Genomic DNA, 23,332 nt, shown 5'->3' on the forward strand with positions numbered 1-23,332 from the left:
ATTAAAAGTTTCCTTTCTCGGACTTCCCTGGCGGCGCATTGGTTAAGAATCCGCCTGCTGGTGCAGGGGACATGGGTTCGAGCCGTGGTCCGGGAAGATACCACATGCCGCGGAGCAACTAAGCCCATGCGCCACAACTACTGAGCCTGCGCCCTACAGCTCAGGAGCCACAACTACTGAAGCCCACGCACCTAGAGCCTGTGCTGCGCAACGAGAGAAGCCACCGCGATGAGAAGCCCGCGCACCACAACGGAGAGTAGCCCCCCAGTCGCTGCAACTAGAGAAAGCCCGAGCACAGCAACGAAGACCCAGTGCATCCCCCCCCCCCAAAAAAAGTTTCCTTTCTCCGACCTAAGGATTATTTTTTTCAGCCAGTGTACTTGCTCACAGTGAGCACTTCTAGAGGATGAGGCTGCTCTTCAGTTGGGCTGCCTGCCACCTGCACCATTTCAGTCAGCGCAAAGGGAACAGTGTTGGTAGCTTCTGTTCAGTCAGGCTTGTGCCCTTGGTCCTCTGTATCTGCCCTACTGCAGGAACTAACTATGAACTTGGCTGGAGAGATCAACAGTTGAGAGCTTTCTCAAGATCAGCAGTGTCCCTTCCCAGAATGAGGCAACACCAAGTGGGTGCTTAAACCGATTTTAAGATCCAGATCTACAAATTGTTTTCTCAAATTCTTGCCTTCTGGTTTTTTTTAGGAATAAATGTGCATAAAATTGGGAAATGATTCTGAAGGGTCATTTCCCTAGGTCAGCAGTTTTCAAATTTAGTCTTAGGACCCCTTTACACTACAAAAAAATTAAGAGCCCCAAACAGCCTTTATTATCTGGGTTATAGCCATTGATGTTTATTTACTATAGTAAATGGATTTTAAAACAACAGTAACTTATGTTAACTTTTTATGAGAAACAACTTCCAAAACAAATCCAGGGAGAAGAGTGGCATTTTACATTTTTGCAGATCTCTTTCATGTCTGGCTTAATAGAAGACAGTTGGATTCTCACAGCTGCTTCCACAACCTGTTGTGTGTTGTGCTGACGTAAAGCTGACTTCACACAGATATGAAGTTGGAAAAAGGAGTTTTTAAATAGGCTTCTCAGGTAACTGAGGCTACGTGATGCTATGTCACCACTCCACAGGTGGTAGTTTCTTAAAGGCAATGTGGATCTGAAACCTTATCAATGAGCTTTTTATACTCTTACATTAAAACCCACTGGCCTTACACTTTTAATGAGTCTTACCCATGAGTGATTTTGTAACATGCATTAGGCATTTGGAAAATGCTCGTTCACTGAACTATGTAAATGTATGTCAATACATTTCATCATACAGATCATGTTTGTTCATAGCACCACCAGTCCCCTCAGAAAAGTCTAAGCATGGAGAACATGTCAAGCTCATGGCGGCAATACAAGTTTTCAAAGATTCTAATTTTTGCTTAAAAGCTTTTATCATTGGCAACACTATCAGTTTCCCTTGAAGTGAAAGGCTCATTCCGTTCATCTTCCGGAAAATGTCTCCCAAATAGCCAAGTCTAAATACCATAATTTGCTCGTTCTTTCGAGTAGAAATGGTTATGCCATGCACAACACGGTTGATTCAGCCTACACCTGCACAACTGCCTTTCCTCAAGACATCCGCACCTCAGTGCACAGCAGGAGTGCTTGTGTGCGCTTCCCGTCATTGCAGAACATGAGCTGTATGCTCAAGGGTCAAGATTTAATACAATTTATCTCTTATTCTATGGAGGACATTTCTCAGGGACGTTGGCAATTTTTTCACTTTGAGAGCAAGGCATGGAGACAACGACTGTGGTATTTGGTGCCATTGCCTTGCTTCCTGTCCAGGCGCCAACTGCTGAAAAAATCTAGGGATTTCCAGTGACCGGCAGACCACACCTTGAGAACCACTGCTCTAGGTACTGCCCCAGCTGTCTTCAAAATCTAAGGTCATGATTTCTGTGGTGTAAAAAATCAAGTGGGGCTTCCCTGGTGGCGCAGTGGTTGAGGGTCCGCCTGCCGATGCAGGGGACACGGGTTCGTGCCCCGATCCCGGAAGATCCCACATGCCGCGGAGCGGCTGGGCCCGCGAGCCATGGCCGCGGAGCCTGTGTGTCCGGAGCCTGTGCTCCGCAGCGGGAGAGGCCACAGCAGTGAGAGGCCCGCGTACAGCAAAAAAAAAAAAAAAAAAAATCAAGTGAAGGCTGTGGGCTTGAAGACAGGCCTCAAGTCAAAACCCACTTGGAAGTGCCTATCAGAGGATAACATGAGACTAAAGCACTGACTACCTGTGCCAGTGTTTCTCTACCATTTTTTCATCATCATTGCCTTAAGGGGCCTTAATCGGCATCTTTTTGCTACTCACCCCCACTATGACAATCTAATACGACAGACCACAGCGTATTTACGTACTGTGGTCCTTTTGAGGGCCACAAATTACTGTCTCTAAGATTTTTTTTTGCCCCTCACCCAAGACCCAATTTTCATCCCCACTGAGAATGCATGACCTTTGGCCACCAATAATTCTCCCTTCTGGGGGTGATGTCCTCCCCATTTATTTCTCAGCACTTCCCGGCTGTCATCACAGCACATAACACAGAAGGTACGTTAAGGGTTTTGAAGGGAAAGCAGAGGTGTTTCTCACGCTAAACCAACCTACATCAAAAAATTTCCTTCAGGCCTTCCCTGGTGGCGCAGTGATTAAGAATCCACCGGCCAATGCAGTGGATACAGGTTTGAGCCCTGGTCTGGGAAGATCCCACATGCCACAGAGCAACTAAGCCTGTGCGCCACAACTACTGAGCCTGCGTATTAGAGCCCGCGAGCCACAACTACTGAGCCCGCGTGCTGCAACTACTGAAGCCTGTGCGCCTACAGCCCGTGCTCCCCAACGAGAAGCCACTGCAATGAGAAATCTCACCGCAACAAAGAGTAGTCCCCCGCTCGCCGCAACTAGAGAAAGCCCACCCGCAGCAACGAAGACCCAACACAGCCAAAAAAAAAAAAAATTTCCTTCAGTATTGACTGAATGTCTTAAATGCAAGGGTTTGCCCAGAAATCGAGAAGGGAGGACCTACTTCAGAAAAGGACTCACCATGGAATTCTTTTAGACTGTGAATGTCCTTATAAAACAGGACTTGGGACTCAGATTATTTCTATAAAGCTTACAGTTTCAGAAAGGGCTGAGATATATCACTCCTACATATAGATATGATGATTATAAATAGTATACTCACCACCACGCCCAAATTTAACACTGTGCTCTAAAGCAAGCAAAATCTGGCTTAAGTACAATAGATTGATGTTCCGTAGCTCTTTACCAAGGACTCCGTGTCAAAGGGGGGGAAAGGGTGAGTGGTTCTGTGGCCTGCACTTCTACCCGAGTCTGCATGGAGGAGGGCCAAGTTAAAGGAAGGTCAGGCATGCTCCTCCGGGTCCTCTCAGGGGCTGGGAAAGTCTTATGACATTTTCTGGGGAACCATGATTCTGTCCAAAGTCAAGGTGGCTCAGAGGCCTTCAGACGGCTGATATTTCCAGAAGGCCAACTCTCCATCATCACTGCAGGAGGCCAGGAGCCCCCGCTCCTTGGGATTCCAGGCCACACAGTTGACATCCTGGGAATGGGCCTGAGGCACGTGCGCCGTCACAGAGAAGGTGGGCTGCTGCAGATCTGAGCCGGGATCCTCCTCGAACACTCGGATGGCATCATCCCCACAGGCGGTAGCCAGGGCCCCTGTCAGCTGACACCTGGGACGAACATGTGCATCAGTGAGTATGCAGGCGGCTCCTCCCTCCCCAACCTGGCAAATCAGGTAGGAGGGATTGGTTCTATAGTCCCCCTGGCCTGAAACTTCAGGCCTCAGCTGTAAGTGTCTTATCGAAGAGCCTCCCTAACAAATACGTAGCCACAAACATCACCCCAAGCTTCAAGTGCTGCCATCTAGGTCTTCCTCCAATACAATTAACCTAAAAAACTACATGTAACTCTGAATTGCAATTTTCTCACTTGGAATAAGCAGTTTCCCTGTCATAAAGTATTCTTTGACCATTTTTTAAAAAGTGATATACTAGGCCACTGAATTCTACCATACTTTTACTTGAGTCCATATTTGCTATTCCCAAATGTTTGCTAATATAAATAAAACTTAGATGCACATCAGGTTTTGCCATTATTTAGGATTATTTCCTAGGGATAGATTCTCAGGGCCAGAACTGCCCTCTGATCGACTCTCCTATATGAATGGTGTCGTTTTTCTAGACTCCATAAGGGTAGAAACAGCCCTGTGATTCATGGCTGGATTCTCCAGCCATGAATCTATAGTTTCAAGAATAAATATTTCTGGATGGTATGATGCTGTGTGACCCCCAAAGGCTGGAGCTGCGTTCATAGCCTGAAATCTTAACACAGGTGCAGGCCTGGGTCTAAGCCTGTCCCTCCTGTGTACTGCAGACCGGCCAGCTCTGAGCCAGCATGGAGACAGTCTGGCCTGATCTGAGGACTTGAGGGTGGCTGCTCTCTATCCCCATGTATTCCCAAAGGTGAAAGGGAGCAGCACAGGCTTTTGACTCCTCTAAAATCTCTCCAATGGTTGGGGTGGCAGGGTGGAGGCGGTGGGGAGGTCTTACCAAGCGACATCGTAAATGGTCCTGGAGTGGAAGCCTGACAAGGTGCAGATACATTTCCAGCTCGGGTCAGAGCCGCTGCACGCCACCCCTGCACGACAGACTTCTCTTGAGCCTCAGGCATGTCCGCGTCCTGGGCATCTCAGGGGAGCATCTAACCCGCCCCGGAGGAGACCCTAATCTGCTGCGCCCCACCCCACCCTCAGTCATGAGGCCTCATCTTCACTGCTCTCTCCATCCTCACCGATCTGCCTTACACACTGCAGCCAGACTGGCATTTCTGCAGCAGAATTCTGAGAAGGATATGTCTTGTTCCTCAAAACCCTTTTGCTGCCGACTACGTCTGACGGGTTAGCCTGCCTTTTAAGGCCACCCACCAGCCAGCCCAACCCACCTCATTTCTCTCCAAACCCTTTATGCTCATGCTCCGACACGAATCACTGTTCCTGGCGTTAAGCCTAGGCTGTCTTTACCTTCAATGCCTTTGCTTGTGCTGTTTGCACCTAGAATTCTCTTCTCGTGGTAAAATCCTACACACTCTTTCAAGTCCAGATGAAACGGCCCCCCTTCCTCAGACGCTCCCCTGACTCTTTCGGCACTCTACCTGGAGCCCTCTGGTGGCAGGTGCCTTTCTACCCCAGTTTCCTGTGACTCATCTATGTGTCTCAGCCCCTCAGTAGACTAAGCCTCTTGAGAGATGGGTCTTCCTTAGCTCTCGGCCTGGGCCCTCACCTTGCTCATTGCCTGGTAGATACTGGTGCCAGATGCGCACGGTACGGTCATCACTGCAAGAGGCCAGGCGCTGGCCACTGGGGTCAAAGGCCAAGCTCCACACGGTGGATTCGTGGCCTTCGAGGGTGGCACAGCATACCCAGTCATCCTCTTCCTCCCGGTAGAGCTTCACTGTGTCATCATAGCTGGCAGAGGCTAACAGCTGTGGGAGAGGCCAGGGAAAACACAGCACGTGTCTGTAGGGCCCAAGAAGTGTCTGTGGTTCCAACACTTCTCCCTCCCAGGACAGGAGAGTCCCAGGGATCTGCTTTTATAAAGGGATTGATGTCTCTGGGTCATAGATAGAGATCCCTGGAAAAGCCAGGTTGAGGCAGAAGAGCAGAAGAAGGCTGGATACAACCCTCCCCATCAGAATTCCTTCCCACCAAGATACCTGACTCTTACCTCCTGGCTCGGGTGCCAAACCACATGCTTGACGTCCTGTGTGTGAGAGTTGAGGACACTGACACATTCATACTCGTCTTCTTCATCAACTGTGCACGAGAAAAGAAAGGAGCCCTTGAGCTGACCGACCCTGTCAGGGACACAGGGGGAGATCTGGTGGCAGGCTCCCTACTGCATCTGGAGGGACCTGGACTCACCTTCCCAGACCCACACACTCTTATCTCGGCTGCAGGTGGCAAGGAGGTTGCCAGATGGGGCCCAGGCTACTGACTTGACCTCATTTTCGTGGCCCTCCAGAGTGGTTACACACTGTGAACCGGAAGAGGGACAAGAATCAGCGGCAGCTAAGACCCCTGCGGTCCTTCTCATGGGCACAGCCCCACTGGCCCAGGTTGGCTCATGTTCCTCAACCAGCCCTGGCTGGGGGGCGGGGAACAGGCAACAATCCTGGTCCCATCCAGCCCGGTTACCTCAAAGTCATCATCGTTCTTCTTCCAAATGCAAGTGGTAGCGTCAAAGCTGGCGGAGGCCAGGTAATTCCCACAGGGAGACCAGGCCACCTTCCGCACGGTGCGCTGGTGGCCTTCACAAAGGACAGATTTGCAGATCCAGCTGTCACCTAAAAACAGAGGACAGGCCAGGCTCTGGAGCTGGGTGCACGAGAAGGTGCTGAAGCACTAGCAATGCCATTGGGTGATGGGGACCAGTACTGCAGCCAAGCTGGGGGGCAAAGCTCAGTGGGTGTATTTAACAACATGCTTTCAGAAAGGCAGTGTATTAATTGACTCCACTTCCTCTCGAGGCATCCTTCTAAGACAAACCTAAGGAGTCACCCTCCCAAGTTAAAGCTGTCAATAGCACCCAAACGCCCTTGGGATAAAATTTAAACTTCATCATCTGTAGCAAATTACTCTGCGGGCTACTTTCCTTCTTCTCTCCTCATTTTCCTACCTCAGCAACTATCACAATTCCCTCAACAGTTTCAGCCTATTGACATTTTAGCTTCTAGTATTTGTCGACTCTTTTGCCAGAAAAACCTTTCTCAGAGTGGCTAAGGAGGCCCCTCCACCCTCTCCCTTGGCCTGCGACCCCCGTCCAGGGTATGCCTGCCCCGCAGGCTGCGCACTCCCCGAGCCTGGCATCCACACCAACAGCACGTAGACCCCTCGGCGGCAGCGGTCGCGCAGCCGGGCCTTACCCTCCCTGCCCCAGATGCGGACACTCCGGTCGCCCCCGCACGAGGCGAGCAGGGTTCCCGCGGGGTTCCAGGCCAGGAACCAGCAGCGGGAGTCCGGGTGCGCCAGGATACGGCCGAGCAACACCAGCGAGTCCTTCATGGCTGCCCGCCTCAGGAGGAGGCACAGGTGAGCAGAGCCAGCCGCGCCAACTGCGGCTCCCACCAGGCAGATCCTTTTCCTCCTGAGGGCCGGGGTCCTCCTTGGAACTAAAGCACCCGCGGCTTCTGCCGTGCTGCCCTCTGGGAGTTGTAGTCGGCCTTTCACTCCACCCTCCCCCACAGCCCCCCACCCCCATCGGAAAGCATTCTGGGACTGCCTGAAACTACAAGTCCCGTGAGGCCTTGCGCAGGGAGCCGGCGGCGCGCCCGGGCTGTGTCGCGCGCGGGGGACGGGGCGGGGAGCCGGAGGAGGCGGGGGCAGAGGTGGAGGAAGCCGGAAGTGGATCGGGCCCGGGTTGGTTCGGGCGTTGCGGGTTTGTGGCCTGGGATCGCTCGGACCGTGGCAGCTGAGGAGCCCGTGACGGGACGGAGCGACGCCATCCCGGCACTGAGGCCTGCTGACCGGTGAGGATCAGGAGTCGGTGAGGGGTGTGTCCTCTCTGGACACAAGTCGCACCCCAGATCGCTGTTCCCAGATCCCGGGTCCCCGATCCCTGCGGCCCAGCCTGGTCCTCCGCCCCTCGGCACCCTCTGGCCAAGACTCCTAGGCCGGGTCTCTCTTCCACCAGTAACAGATAACTCCGCCCCAGCCCCCCTCCCCACTCTGCTCTGCCAAGATCCAGCGGGCCCCCAGCCCTCTCCGGGTCATCATCCTGCACCTCCGCAGCCCCACTCCAGGGACCCTGTCCCCGCCCCCCGAACCTCTGCAGCTCTCCTGTCTCTACTCTGCCCTCGGTCCCACCCCCATCCTCCGGTGACGGCCCTGACAGCCTTGCGCCAGCCTCGCCTCTGCGAACCCAGTGCGTTGCTCTCCTTCCCCCGGACAGGCAGGCTCTGTGCGCTCGGCGGAGGTCGGCGGCGACCAGCAGCGATCGCGGAGCGACGGCGGGCGGGCCCGGGCATGTACGCCCCCGGAGGCGCAGGGCTGCCTGGCGGACGCCGGCGGAGGAACCCGGGAGGCAGCGCTCTGCCCAAGCAGCCGGAGCGTAGCCTGGCCTCGGCCCTGCCGGGTGCCCTGTCCATCACCGCGCTGTGCACTGCCCTCGCCGAGCCTGCCTGGCTGCACATCCACGGTGGCACCTGTTCCCGCCAGGAGCTGGGGGTCTCCGACGTGCTGGGCTCCGTGCACCCGGACCTGCTGAAAGGTGAGGGCGCTGCGCGCCGGCCCTCTTCTTTCCGGAAGACAGGGCCTCCTCGGTAGGGTGCCGGCTGGAGCTGAGTTAGCCTGGGGCAGGCACTTGGTTGAAGGAAACAGCCCCATTCCTGCCTGGTGTTCATGCCCACCAGGTGGCTCTGTTTGGGGTCCAGCTCCTCATTAATTCTGATGTTATTCAGCCAAGCACCCACTCCTCAACGCCGTGCTAATCTGGACTGCTATTTTAGGCTTCTGCCGGGCGAAGGGCGCCGTATATGGAGAGAAGATAAGGGTGCTAGGCATCACAATTAGCTGTCTCCTTCTGAGGAGCCTCTGGGATACAGGAAGCTTTCTTTGGGACAGCCTGATTGATGGAGAAAGAGGAACTTTTAAATATGGCTGGATTTTAAAAGATGTTTTTGAGTTGTACAGTAATTTGATTGTTGTTAGAGACAAAGGGAGTCTATGGTATTTTCAATAACCAGAAGTCAGTTCCATTGCCACCCTCAGTAAAACAATAGGAATTTGGCTCTTGGAACCCTCACAAGTGTGCCCGAATGAGGTAAGTTTGCTTTGTTCGTCCTGCTTCTCAGCCAGGGAGGCAGAGGAAAGGGGAAAGGGACCATGGTCTTTACTGGACCCAGGGGAGGCCTGTAGCTCATCCTGCCCACCCTGTCTGTAGTAATGAAGGTAAAGGCTGTGTGGTGTGGGGGGCAGGATGGCACTGCCTGGCTTTTACAGGGAAAATGGTCAGTGGATTCCAAATAACCCTTAGTAACAGCGGAGCTCATTCCCCGCAAGGCCTTTTGAACCATTCTTGAACGCTTTCTCCCTGTGCCACTCCCTGGCTGTAATTCATTCCAGATGTTTACTGCCCCATGTATCAAAAGCCCATCCTGTTAGATAGCTTCACGTTGCCTTTTTACGGATTCAGGCTCTGGGATTTGGTGAAAAGGTCAAGTTTTCCTTTGGAGAACTTGGATCATATATACCACTTATGCAGGTTGCGGCTGAAAAACCGTATCCTTGTGGCCTAATCTTGTCTTTCTCTGAGAGTTCTTTTGCTGTTTTGCATTTCTCTTGAGTCTTTGAAGCTTTAGGATGATTTTGTGGAGAACAGATTGGGGGCTTCTGGTTTGTTTCTAGATTTCACCTTGATGATAGCTTTCTCTGCGTTAGCTCATTACGAGCAAAATTATCCACACGATGGAGGCTGTGTGACATGCAGCTTTTTCTGTGGCGTGTAGCTGATGGCAGAAAGCCCATCAAGCTTGAGTTGAGTCTGGATGGTTTTTTCCTTAGCGCGTTCCCCTGCACTTGCCTTTTTTTTTTTTTTTTTTTTTTTTCCTTTTGCGGTATGCGGGCCTCTCACTGTTGTGGCCTCCCCCGTCGCGGAGCACAGGCTCCGGACGCGCAGGCTCCGGACGCGCAGGCTCAGCGGCCATGGCTCACAGGCCCAGCCGCTCCGCGGCATATGGGATCCTCCCAGACCGGGGCACGAACCCGTATCCCCTGCATCGGCAGGCGGACTCTCAACCACTTGCGCCACCAGGGAGGCCCTGCACTTGCCTTTTTTTGAGGAACAGCTGCCACCTTTCCACCGCTTCACCCAGACCTTGGCAGTTGATCCCCTGGTGGTCAGTGTTTCAAGAGCTTGGTGTCATTTCCAAAGTGGTAGAGAGTTCACGATGCTTCTCCATTTCAGGTCATTCCTAGGGAGGCACGTAAAATTCATGCCATGAGGGGAGGGGCCATCTGATCCCATGTCCTCATTCCAAAGGTCCAGGAAACTGGTGTCTCAGAGAGGTGAAGTGATCTCTCCAAGGCCACACAGCTGGGAGTGGCATAGCTGAGTGTACCTCACCGTTGACTCCAGTTTAAAGGGACGCTGGCTCGTTTATGTTTTTTAACCTTTGCTTTACTTCAGCCGTCATAAGGAATGATGACCTCACGATCGTTCAGTCCACTCTGGCATGCCTCGTGGTCAAAGCCATGTCAAAAATAAGAATAAATTCTTGGTGCAGTTCTCCTTTGTTTACACATATATTTACCTTTTCTGAGAAATTATCCAAGCCAGGTTTTGCTTTTATAAAGCACGTTGCCTTCACCTTTACATTATGCCTGTTCGTGTGTTTAGGGATCTTAACCCATGAATAGTTTCGGCCTGGTTTTCCTTGGCCATCTTCTTGGCCATTACAAGCTGGGAACACTTGGTGTCCATTAATAAAGGAGTGGACAGTGGTACCTCATGAGCTACCACAGAAGGCGAGGAATCCAAAGGTCCCTGGTTCTCTTCTTCTTCCTCTTTGTACCAGTTGGTTTTTTGGTGCCCAGCGGGCCTTCAGATGTACACCATTCTGTAGGACCGTGCTGAGCCTCAGGGCCTGGCAGATATCCTAGCATGGAAGCCTGGGATATTCCCCATCTCAGGAGGGAGAAGAGCTGTGGGGTACAGATCCAGTGCCTGTAGATGCTTCCAGAGGGAGAACAGACTCTGCCAGGTCTCTGCAGGCGACAGGGAGTGGCCAGGGTCATCAGGCTTTGGGATGGTGTCTTCCCATTTCTTGGCCCCCTGCCTGAGTGCCAGGCATTGTGCTAAGCCCACTTCACGCCTGGCTGTAATGTCTCCTAAACAACATCTTTATTTGGTAGGGACTGTCATCACCCCACCCCCCCGTCCCAACATACACACGTGCGCGCACACACACACACACACACACACACACACACATGTCTCAGGCTCAGGGACGTCAGGTCACTTGCTCAGGGACACACAGCTGATCTAAATGGCGTGGACTCCACTCTCACCACTGTACCTTAGCGCACACTGGGCTTCTTTCTCCTTCCATCAGAGCTGTCCCAGGCCTCTTATTTCCCCATTCTAGTTGAGTTTTTAATCACAAGCCTAGGCAAAGCTGCGGCTTTTTATTCCTCATCGCCTTACGTTGGTGAGCTGAGGCAAAGCCACTCATCCTCCCGCTGTCATTCCCAGAGCCCTTGAAGGCTTTAACAAATGCCGTTGGCTTAAAAGATCCACCAGAATTCTGCCACTCCCCTGCTCCTCACAAAGCTCTTCTTCAGTCTGGGCCTGGTGGGGGGCGGCGGGCAGAGATGTGCCCAGGCCGATAGTGGCCCCCAGCAGGGGAGCCCAGAGAATCACTCCTTCTGAGCCCCAGTCCCTCTCTGCCTCTCAAGCGTGCCCAGCAAAGGGCAGCAGGGACCACAGCCTCAGGAAGCATCTCTGGAGAATGAGGGAGTTTAGGATGCGAAGTCAGGGGAATCAAGGTTGACAGCAAGCCACAGGAAGATCAAGGGCCTTCCAGGAAGGGCCGGAGTGTCTGAGGGGTGGTGACCGATGCAGCTGGCGTTTCCCGATCCCGTGGGGCCTGTCCTCAGAGCCAGCTGGGCTAGGACCATTGGTACCTGTGGGATGACCCAGCCAGGCACTGGAGGGCCCTCTTGGAGTCTTGTGTCAGAAGCCTTGGTTGGAAAAAAAAGTCACACCGGGGAGTGGCTGCGCAGGTGGGTGCTGGAAGGACTGGGGGCCCCGGGGACGTGCCTCTGACTCAGGGACTCCAGTGAGGGGGGAAATAGGAGAAGGGAACTGGCCAGAAGCCACTTTAAGCGTCCAGTCTGCAGCCTCTTTGGGTCAGGAGGGGTGAGAGCCATGGGCAGGTAGACAGGAAGAGCCAGGGCCTTCAAAACAAATCCAGCCCAGTGACTTACCAATGACCTTGGGCAAAGTCAGTTCCTTGGGATCCTATTACACAGCAGCTGCCTTCTCCCCCAGTGACTGGAGGGGACAGTCAAGCAATAGTTACCAAAATAAACAGGCCACAGCACAGCTGGAGGGTAGGATGCATTCTGTCTTACTGGAGTGTAGTGGATGCACCACTGTTTCGGTTGTTTTAAACAATTTTTGTTTGTTTGTTTGACTGGGCCACACGGCTTGTGGGATCCTAGTTCCCCGACCGGGGATCAAACCTGGGCCCCCAGCAGTGCAGCACAGAGAGTGCTAACCACTGGACCACCAGGGAATTCCCTGCACCACTGGTTTGAGTTTAAAATTAGGACCCTGCCCCATGTGCCATTTCTCTCCACAAATAAAATAACACACACGTAACATCTGAGGATTTTGCTTCTCTCTGGCAGCCCTCTCAGTGGAGCAGGTATTCATTGCCCTCCCTGCATACTGATGTCTGACAGGGAGGAAAGAAAGGGACCTTGAGATCCCGACCCCAGGAGAGTCTGAGCTGGGTTCTAAGCGTGTCAGGGATAACGCCGCCTGTCTTCCCTGTGTGCTCTGAGACCGCTGTGGGATGTAATGCAGGCTCCTGGGCTATCTCTTAGCATCACTCCAAGGAAAGTCCCCACTTGGCTTCCCGCTGAGCCTGAAGGTTTGCTCAGAGCTTTGGAGTAGAGAAAGGCAGAAGGCGTCACGTAGAAACGAAACCTGTTTGAATTGTGGGTCCAAAGCCCCTTCTCGGTACTGCATCATCACCCTGGTGGCACAGGTCCTCAGTCTGGCGTTAGTGGGCTCCTCCTTTGGCCCACACTGGCTGACGTGTGTGGACGGGGCAGCCTCGGTGTAAGGAGGAAAGGCACGCCGGAGAAGAGACACTGCTGTGGCCGCCCAGCTCAGGGGGAGTGGGGCGGCTCATCCCCTGCACTTTGTGCTTTGACCCTCCCCACGCACCCCTGTGCAGGCGGGGCAGGCGTTATAGCTTCCCTTTTACAGGGTGAGCACAGAGGCCAAGGGCATTCAGTGACTTGCTCAAGGTGACATGTAATCTGTGGGAGGGCTAGGATTGGGTGCCCAGTCCAGTGACTTCTGCTTTTAAGAGCCAGACTCTGATGACTGCAGAAGCTTAGACCACACCCAGCAGATTTTGCCCAATAATTCCCAGTATGAGCTCCTTTCAAACCTTCTAAGGTTTGCTTAACGACCCAAACCTTTTCTGCCTAGAAGAGATTTCATGCTTCCAGCTGTTCCCTTAGTGAGCTAGCCGCTGCTGGCGCTGACGATGGCTCGGCCAGCATTCAGAACTACTTTTGACCTTTCATTCAAATACAGCTCTTTAGGATTTGATTGATTAGCTCCATGGAGGAAAAATTAAAACGGCTAACTCCGGTGCTGGGTGATAGGGAGCATCATGATGCAAGGGAGGCTGACCCGGCTTTGGAGTCCAGCTCTGTGCCGTGTGACCTGCAGGAAGTCACTTAACCTCCCGGAGCCTCCAGTTCCTCGTCTGAACCATGTGATGAATCCCCCAGGGTGGAGTGAGGCTTAACTAAGATAACGTCTGCCCCATCTGCGTGCACAGGCAGGAATACCTGGAGGGGCACACAAGAAACTGCCAACAATGTTTGTCTCTTGGGAGGGGCAGCTGGACATCTGTGCAAGTCTTCCTTATTACTAAGATAAGTGTATTCTGAAACATAAGACACATAGAAGTGTATCCAGTGGATGTATGTTTTAAAGGATGATAACCAAATGAACATCCTGTACTCACGTATGCAGCCAAAGATAGTATCTTTGAAGCCCTGTGTGTTACATTTTTCAGTTAAAACTAGTTGCTAAATTAAAACTGAGTTGAGGGCTTCCCTGGTGGTGCAGTGGTTAAGAATCCGCCTGCCAACGCAGAGGGCACAGGTTCGAGCCCTGATCTGGGAAGATCCCACATGCCACGGAGCACCTAAGCCTGTGCGCCACAACTACTGAGCCTGTGCTCTAGAGCCCGCGAGCCACAAATACTGAGCCCGTGTGCCACAACTACTGTGGCCCGCGCACCTAGAGCCTGTGCTCCTCAACAAGAGAAGCCACCGCAATGAGAAGCCCAAGCACCGCAACAAAGAGTAGCCCCCGCTCTCAACAACTAGAGAAAACCCGCGTGCAGCAGCGAAGACCCAATGCAGCCAAAAATTAAATAAATAAATAAATAAATAAATAAATTTTAAAAAAACAACACTGAGTTGACTTTAAGTACTCCAATTAAAGCATCACTCAGAGGGCCTGGTCACGTTGAGTAATGCTGGAGGAATCTGAACACGGCCTGCTGCAGAGCGGAGTGTGATGTAAGCCCCTATACCCTGTCACTCGCAGGTTATTCTTGGAAGCACTAGTAGAACACGTTCGTCCTGCCCCATTCCTGCCACGTGCCACGTGGACCCCAGAAGAACTGTCTCAGAGAGCTTTCAGCAATATTCAGAATGCAGCCAGGAAACAGCCCCCGTCTCCAGGAGCTTTGGCTTCAGAGAGGCCCTGTGGGTTTCTAGACCCCCTCAGGCCTGCAGGGCCGGATTAAATGGAGGCTGGACCTGGTAGCTGGCAGAGCTAATGCACAGGCAAGCCTCCTCGCAGCAGGCGATCACTCAGGCTGGATGACTGGGCCCCAAACAGATGGTTAGCTGACAAGAGAGTGACAGGTAGCTCTGAAGCCAGATCAAGGCGTATGAATCATGTGTGGGCTCAGGCAACATCTGCCTGGTGAATTCTGAGCCTGAGCAGACAAGGAGTGCATGCTATCACAAAGGCCCAGGGCCTCTGCATATCTGGTCTGGTTTTTCCGTGTGGGAGGCTGCACCCTCTGTCCAGGACCCCATGATGTCGATCAGTGTCAGTTTGAGTCTGCTTTGTTGATCTCAGGTGCCCTCCCCAGGTTTTTGGACTCTTCTTCATCAGTTCACCTCCCTCTAGGTCCAGGATCAGTGTTTCTTGGGGTGTAAGGCTTAGGCCCCCTGTGCTGATGGTAAAAATCCAGATTCCTTAGGCCCTGCTCCAGACCAAGAGCTCAGAATCTCTGGAGCTTGGGAACATGCTCTCAACCAGCACCCTGGGGATTCTCCTGTGCACAAGAGAGTGATAACCACTGTCCAACAGCCTCTCAGCCTGAGATCAAAACTCAGGAATGCCCAGCAGGGCAGGCTCCTGAGGAGAACTTTCAGCCAGTAAAGCTTGTGGTTCCCCACCTCCAAAAAAACAAAAAAACAAAACAAAACAAAAAAGCTCGGGAAAGGAGCCTACAGTGTAAGTCTTGCCAGCCCTTTTCAAATTTTCCCAAATCACTTGGTGACCCATGGCCTAAATAAAAGAAGAATTTGCGAGTGGCTGAATAGAGGAAGTTAAGGCCTATTTCCTACTTTTTATCAAAGCTTAAAATGCTATCTTTTTGGGCCAGCCTTTATTCTGTCTGTGTGTTTCTAGAACTATGGCAGTTTGCGTAGATATCAAAGGGAACCGACAGTGTGGTCTAGATGGAATTTAAAAAAAAAAAAAAAGAAAAAAGGAAAGAATGGTATTAAAGTCCTAGAGGGAAATGTAGGTTGCTTGATGTGTCTGGTGTGTAGTTGTCATCCTGGTATCTTTCACTATGACCCTGGGGGCTCTTTACTCTTTGAATGTTGGGTCTCCTGTTTTAGTATCTTCCTTTTTCTTGGTTCATTCCCTCATTTTGGTAGAGCGAGCACCCCCCAATGGCTTTGCCCTCATTTCAGAAGGTATTTGGGGCTGTCAGTTTCTGAGCCTTTCAGGCTTTTGTGGTGTAAACCTAGCTGCTTCTTACCTTTTCCCATTTCCAGCTTATACTTCAGTTTATCTATTCTGTCAAGTCAGTTCTAGTTCTGAGTCCCGTTACTCCCGTTTCCAGAATTTTGTTTTGCCCTTCTTCTCTTTGTGTGGGTTTATGTCTTAATTTTTTTTTCTTTTGTTCTAGTAGGGTTTGGGGAGGGAGCAAAGATAAATGTGGAGGTCCAGTCTACCAGCTTTCCCCATCTCTTTAGCCCTGTCTTGTAATTACAAGGTTCTCTAAACTGCTTCAGCTTCGTTTTGAACAAAAGCGCTGTGAATGAGTGACTGGATAGAGAATGGACTTGAATGGGCCTCCGGCCTTCGTCCCTTTGGCTTTTCCTGCCAGCCCAAAGCATGCTTTAGCAGAATGGGTTAACATGTCTGATTAACTGTCAGGATCCTTAAAAATGGTTAGGGGAGGGTGGCAAGTGCAGTTAACCCTTGAACAACCGTGGGGTTAGGGATGCTGACCCTCCCAGCAGTTGAAAATCTGTGTATAATTTGTGTAACTTATAGTTGGCCCTCCAGATCCGTGGTTCCACATTGCAGATTTAACCAACCCCGATCGTGTAGTACCGTAGTGTTTACTACTGAAAAAGAAGTCCACACGTAAGTGGGCCCTCACCGTTCAAACCCCACGCTGTTCAAGCGTCAACCGCACACTGAAGTGGAGCCCTGCACTTGGACTAGTCTTGTTGGAAAGGGAGGAAGAACTCGAGGCACACGGGAGCAGTGACCCAGGGGTCCTGTCTTCAAATAGGGAGGCTCCTCCACCCCCTCTGCAGCCCTGCTGGGAGTGGGAGCTGAGACCACGCCCCCCTGCAGTCCTCCCCTGGCTCACCGGCCTGTGGTGGAGGGGGGGCGCGGGGGGGGCTTCCTGCCCCAGGGTGCTGCCTGGGAGCCTGAGGATCTGCTCCTCCCCCGACAGATTTCTGCATGAATCCCCAGACAGTCCTGCTCCTGCGGGTCATCGCAGCCTTCTGCTTCCTGGGCATCCTGTGTAGTCTCTCCGCCTTCCTTCTGGATGTCTTTGGGCCCAAGCATCCAGCCCTGAAGATCACCCGTCGCTATGCCTTCGCCCACATCCTCACAGGTAAGCTCGGGCTACTCCCAGTCGGGGAGGAACTGCCACAGGGTAGGGGTGGCATCCTGTCTGGAGTTGCAGGTGGGGGCGAAGGGGTGTCATGAGCAGACACTGTTCCCGATGCTCATTTCAGCTCTAGCCTTTCACAGAGCACTGGTGTGTGAGAGCAGCTTGCTTCCATCATTTGCATGTATGCCTGCCAGGACCACAAACCCACTCCGCTGAGCTGTAGGGAGAGAATATTGTTAGGATTTACATCATGGCTCTCTAAGAACAGGATTTGAAGCTCAGCCAGGCTCATGGGGCCTGGAAGGAGCAAGGGAGGAGCTACAGTGTCTCACTGTGTCTCCCTGGAGTACATGGTCTCAGATTCTCTCTCCTCTCCCTTCCCGCTTCCCTGCAGGCCAAGTTTCTCTGCCCATACGAGGCTTCTGTCCTCCCTCGTGATGGGGCTGCTGTGTTGATTTGACCTAGGGTATCAGCGACTCCAACTCCCAAACTGCACGACCTTGTCTATTCCTCTCGAAGCACCCAATGACTTTTAGCAGCCCTAGTATCCCAATTCCAAAATCTTCTTTTTTTTTAAATATTTATTTATTTGGCTGCGCCGGGTCCTAGTTGTGGGATCTTCATTGCCATGTGTGGGATCTTTAGTTGTGGCATGTGGGATCTTTAGTTGTGGCACACGGGATCTAGTTCCCTGACCAGGGATCGAACCCGGGCCCCCTGCATTGGGAGTGCAGAGTCTTAATCTCTGGACCACCAGGGAAGTCCCCAGTTCCAAATTCTTAAGACAGAGAGAATCTAGTTGGCCCGGCTGGGGTCAGGCCTCTGTCCCCTGCCTTGGCCACAAGAGCTCCCCCTTGCAGTGTCTGGGGCCAGGCAGGTTCTCTGAAAATGGGGTTTGGGTAGAGAGACTGCAGTAGATTCCTCAAGCATCCCGGCTGCGGGGTGCCTGCTAACCCCCTTTCTCTGCTCTCCCTCTGTCCCCCAGTCCTGCAGTGCGCCACCGTCATCGGATTTTCTTACTGGGCTTCCGAACTCATCCTGGCCCAGCAGCAGCAACATAAGAAGTACCACGGTTCCCAGGTTTATGTCACCTTTGCTGTTAGCTTCTACCTGGTGGCAGGCGCGGGCGGGGCCTCAATCCTGGCCACAGCAGCCAACCTCCTGCGCCACTACCCCACGGAGGAAGAGGAGCAGGCGCTGGAGCTTCTCTCGGAGATGGAGGAGAACGAGCCCTACCCGGCAGAGTACGAGGTCATCAACCAGTTCCAGCCGCCCCCGGCCTACACGCCCTAGTGCCAGCCGTGGGCCCTCTTCCTTGGCAGCCCTCCCCACTCTGCAGCGCCCTCCACACCCAGAGGTGCTCCTTTCCCCAGCAGGCCTCACTGGGAGGATCCTGATCATCTCCACCAACCTTCCCCGGGAGAGACTCTGCCTTTAGCGTTGTTCGTGGATCCCCGCTCTCAGAACCCGGGGTTCACTGGTTTTAGATAACGGCACTGTTTCCCTTCTCTCCACCCCCACCTCGTTCCACGGTCACTCGTCATTACCAACCAGGGATGGTCGTACACGTTTCCCCCCTTTGTGGGCCCTATCTCTGAGACTGAGACTTTCCTTGGGGAGCCGTTGACGGTGGACGGTCCCCGCTAGAAGAGGCGTCCACGGGGCGCAAGGGAAGGGGGACCGTGCCCTGCGGGCTCGCCTCATAGCTGTCCACGTGCGCCCCACAGCGTAGCTCTGGGCTGAGCCCTGCCCTTGCCCCTTCTGGGAGCGCCCAGTACCGGGCTGCCCGCTCTGTGGAATTCTCTGCACTTTAGTCTTTGGACTGCCTGTCACGTGTGTTCTGGCTCTGCAGGGAGAAGGGGTGGCTTCTGGGAAGCAGAGCACGTGCTCTCCCCGACCCGTCCCTGCCTGGTGGCCGGCGCCCCGGCGTGAGCCTGAGGCCCCCCGGAAAGGATCAGTGTGCAGGGAGCCAAATCTCCCCAGCCCTGTCACCTTTTAAAATGTGAGTGGTTTTAAAAGGGAAAAACAAAACTGAGCAACAACACCAATACTCGCTTCTTAAACTAGCGACAAGACTGTCCTCGGTGTCCTTCAGCTATTTATCCCGTCCCGTCTGGCCCTGCAATGTCTGGGGCCCGCAGGCCCTTCCAGCCCCCGGTAGCTCCTCCCCGAATCCCTCCCGGCAGAATGCAGCCCTCCTCCCAGTGACCACGGCTCCCTGCGGCCTTCCTGTGGAACCCAGAGCCACATCGGCCTGGCTGGCTGGCCAGCGTGGTGCTCCTCAGGACCGCGGCACTGAGACGTAACCTGGCCTCCGTGCAGGAACAGGGGCCGCAGCAGGGCAGGGAGCCCGCCGCTCTCCACGTAGGAACTGCGACCAGGGGGGCCCTGCTGCATGAGGTGTCAGAACCCCCTGTCAGGCGAGCGGCCCTGGCTGTGCCCTTCAGGCTCAGTGTGTCCCCTAGACTGTGACCTGGGGCAGCAGCTTGCTGCGTGCCCCTCTCCCCTTCTCGAATGTACTCTGGTCGTACAGTGTGCTACCGGCTGTTTCTTGCCCGGCCATCACTCTGGCTGTTCTGTTGGCCACACGTGGCTCTGGATCGGCTGAATTTTCTGCCCTGAGATATGGGGCATAAAATGGGAGAAACCGGAGAGACCTATGGTGTGGATCCAAATGGCCAAGATTCTCCGGAATCAGTGTCCAGTGTTAAGCCGAAAAGCAGATGGATCCCCGTGTCCTTCACAGGCGATAGAGTAAGACTGGAGAACGGACACCATTGTTGACCTGTGGCTAGACAGGGACTATCATGTCCCTTGTCCTTCTTTGGCCAGACTGCCTGAGGATGTCTGGACAGACGCCTGTGTCGGTGGTGAAGGCCATGTCTGCGCCTGAGTGAGCGGCCACGTGGGGTTCACTGTGATGCCAAAGTTTGTCCCATGGTGACTCTCACACTCTTCTAGACTCTTCTCTTAGGCAAGAAAGACTGCCGTGTGATACCTGAGCACAAAGCCGAGGAGCTAAATTAAGTCTTGACTTGCTGTAGAGTCTATGTTTGGCAGATTTCCAGGGTGCAGCCAGCTCTCTCTGACCCTGGGGGTCTGAGCAGGCGGACCAGGAGACCGGGCACCAAACACGCATGCCAAAGTGACCGGTCATCTCACGAGGACCCAGACATGACCCTGTGGACCGTTCCGCGTGGTTCGGAACCCACTTTTTATTAGCTACCCATGCCTCTGGGCTTTCTTTCTCTTTTCCCCTGCCCTCCTGACACTGATAGTTTGTCATATAAACTCCCTTGGTTGTGTTCCTTTTTTTTTCTAGAAAAAAAATTAAAAGCCAAACAAAACAGAAAAAAACCGAAACCACAAATAAGAATGTAAATGCCAATGGCTCCCTGTCCTTTTTCTGTCGCAGCTTCCCTGAGTTGGTTCATTCCCTTCCTCTTAGAGACGCAGGAGAAATTGAGGAAGTGTGGATGTAATTTTTAGAAAGTTAGAAGGGACTTGAGTGTGCACGCTCCATGCAAGGCATTGGCACCTAAATGGTCCTCCTAATCCTGACAACTTCCGCACCCAGGTCCCGAGCTGGGAGCCATAGGTACCTCCGTCCATGTCCTTGACTTCAGACCCTGAGCTCTTCCCTCTGCATCCCGTGAGCTGCAGGAGAGAGCGTGGCTTCTGAACTCCAGCCCTTGCGTGGAGAGAAATAGACTTCTGCAGGGCCAGGACTTGCAGAAGAAGCTGCACTTCCTTTTGAAGCCACGGGGAATGATCACTGACTTCCAGGGAGAGGTGTGTGAGTGCAAACGGCTCCAGGAGCGTAACCAATGTCAACGCCTCCAGCAGTTACCCACGTTCCCTTCGTCCATTCACACCTTCAGCCGACACGCTGGGCCCCAGTGGGCATCACAGTGAAAGAGCTCAGGGCTCCCTTGGAGGAGCAGCCCACTTGGGCGTTCTTTTTTTATTGCCAGGAAGAGTACATGTCTTTCTTGGGAGCTGGGAATGGGTTCGCTCTCTCATTTCATTTCATTTCAGACCTTTACGAAAGGCGCCTTGTGTACAAAGCACTGTTTAGGCACCGTGAGAGAAATGTGATGACCTTCAGGGGCCCTGTCTCCAAAGATTTCATATTCTTAGCCCGGGAGATGGACTCGACCATGGAAAGGTAGAGTGAAGTAAGTGGTCTATTGGACAGCTGGGGAAAGTGCTGCGCCCAGAGGGGAGGCTGGTTCCTACCTCAGGGATTACGAGAGGCTTCCTGGACGAGGCAGCTTAGTGTAAGAGGGCGTTTGGAAGTGGGGTGAGGGGACTGCCTGCTGAGGGAAAGCAAGAGCAGAAGCACGCCTGGCGGCCAGGACGTGGTGACAGAAGAGGCGAGAAAGGCAAGGGGGCCCCGTTTGAGGAACTAGAAGCAGTGGAAAGCCCTGGAGGGATTGTGAGAAGAGAAAGGAGGGTTTATTTGAATGACTGGCGACTGAAGGAGGGTCAGCCTGGTGTCCAGTGGAAGAGTCTGAGGGTGTGTGGAGCGGGGGACGGGTGGGAAGTGGCGTGGAGGCCCGGACCCCGAAGAGCAGGCCCAGTTGGCCCCCAGGGCCTGGAGTCTCAGCCAGGTGACTGAGTAGGGAACCTAGGAGCCCCCGTTCCTGCTGACCCATCACGCGACGGGAGGCGGAGCCAGAGCCGCAGGCCTAGTGGGCCGCACGCATGAGAAGACTCGGGATGTGAGGGGCCGCAGGGGGAGAACCTCGGGGAACAGAGGAAGAGGTGGTTGTGTCTTGGGGGCGAGCAGTTTTCTCAAGATCACTAGAGAACCTTTTCAGCTGACATCTCGCCCACAGCTGTCCATGCTCTCAGCCACTAAATTAATGGGTCACAAAGCTCTGTCCCCACAAAGGACCTACCAATCCAGCTGTCAGGAAGGCAGAAACCTGACAAAAGGCAGTTGATGCCCCTTGAGACTGTAGGCTCAGCCTTGAGACAGGAAGGCTTCATGGAGACGGAGACACTTAATATGGGCCTTGAAGAATGGCTTTCCTGAGAGAACGATGTTGTCAGTGGAAAGGGACGGGCTTTAGGGAACACTGAGCTGGTGTTTTGAGCAGTGATGACACCCACTGGAGGGGGGTGATTAGGTGGATGGACCCAGCCTGTGTGGGTCTGGAATGTCACAAAGTTATTGTCAGCACACAATTGCAAGATACGGAACTCTTAACACAGAGCCATCTTAATTAAATGGAATTTACTGGTTCCCATAACTGAAAAGGTGACTTGGCTAGATCTTGGGACTCAAACAATCTGCTCCTTGACTCAGGCAGTCTCTCTCCAAAGGTGGTGAAGATGGCCCCCGGCAGCCCCAGGCTGACACTAACCTCTTGTTTAAGGACCAGGATGGGTCTCTTTCGCCCAGCTGAGATCATGTCCCTTTCCCTAAACTGTGGCCAAGGACTTGGAGCTTCATCCTATCACCAGGGGGATGTGGATGGTTACACATGGGGTCTTGGATTCAGAGATGGCGCCACCAGCGTTGGTTGGGATATGTGAGCACGAGGGCGAGGCCTACACCAGTCAGAGATCCTTGCTGGCGCGAGCCTACGAGATGGAGATGGGATGCCTGAAATCTCCCCCTCAGCCCTCCTCACTGTGACAATAGGACACGTGGCCACCAACCAGCTCTGCTCTCTTGCAGAAGCTCCGTGTGTCCTTTCTTTCTTGGAACGGGACTGGGCTTTGAAATCAGGCTTGCCCACCTTCAGATGGGCAAACTGGGCCTTGAGTACCCTGGCCCTGTCCTCAGGAATTGTGTCTTTTCCTTCTCTCTTACATTTGCCCCTTTCTTCCAGCTCCATTCCCGGGCCCACCCAGCCTCTGACTTTCCCGTCTTTCTTCTTTTCTACTTTGAGCTCAGTGCTTCTCTTGAGTAGTGCTTGGCACCCCTGAAGACACTGCCTGCAGGCATCCTGGCTGTTTGGGGGAACCACCCACCTAAACCCAGTCCCACCCCGCAGTCTCCATCTGGAAGTCAGCCCAGTGGGATGGGGAGGGAGCAGGCCCCAGCGCACGAGCAGAAGGCAGTGGGGCTGGTGCCACGTGCCAGCATTAGGGTACGTTTTTGCATTAATTCCTCAGAACTGAAATTTCTTCTGTTCTTGGAGTGATGCCTTCTTCACCACATGTTCAGTAGCTAACATACGTCTCTATGGTGGGTTTCCTTCCCCCAACCTTGGACCTACGTACTTCAGAAAGATGTTGAGAATTTGGAGAGAGTCCAGGTAAGCATTCTACATGGATGAAAGATTGGGAGAAAAGTAAACAGCTCTAGAGAAAAGGATGGAATAGCAAT

The 23,332-nt window shown here is 53.2% G+C and overlaps 2 protein-coding genes across 2 annotated transcripts; one reads left to right on the forward strand and one right to left on the reverse strand.

Moving 5' to 3' along the window:
- Positions 1-813: 813 nt before the first annotated feature.
- On the reverse strand, positions 814-7,265 carry CIAO1 (cytosolic iron-sulfur assembly component 1). The gene is made up of 7 exons (XM_060117766.1): positions 6,997-7,265; positions 6,269-6,417; positions 5,996-6,107; positions 5,799-5,887; positions 5,355-5,556; positions 4,626-4,713; positions 814-3,746 (listed from the first exon to the last, which is right to left on the reverse strand). Exons 1-7 carry the CDS (start codon positions 7,133-7,135, stop codon positions 3,506-3,508), a joined length of 1,020 nt encoding a protein of 339 aa, XP_059973749.1. The 5' UTR covers positions 7,136-7,265; the 3' UTR covers positions 814-3,505.
- Positions 7,266-7,468: 203 nt separating this feature from the next.
- TMEM127 (transmembrane protein 127) lies at positions 7,469-20,375 on the forward strand. Its single transcript, XM_060117764.1, has 4 exons — positions 7,469-7,599; positions 8,022-8,339; positions 16,825-16,989; positions 17,975-20,375. The coding sequence occupies exons 2-4, from the start codon at positions 8,096-8,098 to the stop codon at positions 18,280-18,282; spliced, it is 717 nt and encodes a 238-aa protein (XP_059973747.1). The 5' UTR covers positions 7,469-7,599; positions 8,022-8,095; the 3' UTR covers positions 18,283-20,375.
- The last annotated feature ends 2,957 nt before the right edge of the window (positions 20,376-23,332 follow it).

This window comes from Mesoplodon densirostris, chromosome 14 (genome assembly GCF_025265405.1).
Source record: "Mesoplodon densirostris isolate mMesDen1 chromosome 14, mMesDen1 primary haplotype, whole genome shotgun sequence".
In the NCBI taxonomy this organism is placed as follows: domain Eukaryota; kingdom Metazoa; phylum Chordata; class Mammalia; order Artiodactyla; family Ziphiidae; genus Mesoplodon; species Mesoplodon densirostris.

What these genes read in the sequence shown, in the direction of transcription:
- CIAO1 (XM_060117766.1), bottom strand. Translation starts at nt 7,135, where the DNA reads ATGAAGGACTCGCTGGTGTTGCTCGGCCGTATCCTGGCGCACCCGGAC. An exon ending in AGAACGATGATGACTTTGAG is followed by an intron (nt 6,108 to 6,268) that starts GTAACCGGGCTG and finishes TCCGGTTCACAG; the next exon opens with TGTGTAACCACTCTGGAGGG. An exon ending in ACCATTTACGATGTCGCTTG is followed by an intron (nt 3,747 to 4,625) that starts GTAAGACCTCCC and finishes TGTTCGTCCCAG; the next exon opens with GTGTCAGCTGACAGGGGCCC.
- TMEM127 (XM_060117764.1), top strand. Translation starts at nt 8,096, where the DNA reads ATGTACGCCCCCGGAGGCGCAGGGCTGCCTGGCGGACGCCGGCGGAGG. An exon ending in GCACCCGGACCTGCTGAAAG is followed by an intron (nt 8,340 to 16,824) that starts GTGAGGGCGCTG and finishes CTCCCCCGACAG; the next exon opens with ATTTCTGCATGAATCCCCAG. An exon ending in CTTCGCCCACATCCTCACAG is followed by an intron (nt 16,990 to 17,974) that starts GTAAGCTCGGGC and finishes TCTGTCCCCCAG; the next exon opens with TCCTGCAGTGCGCCACCGTC.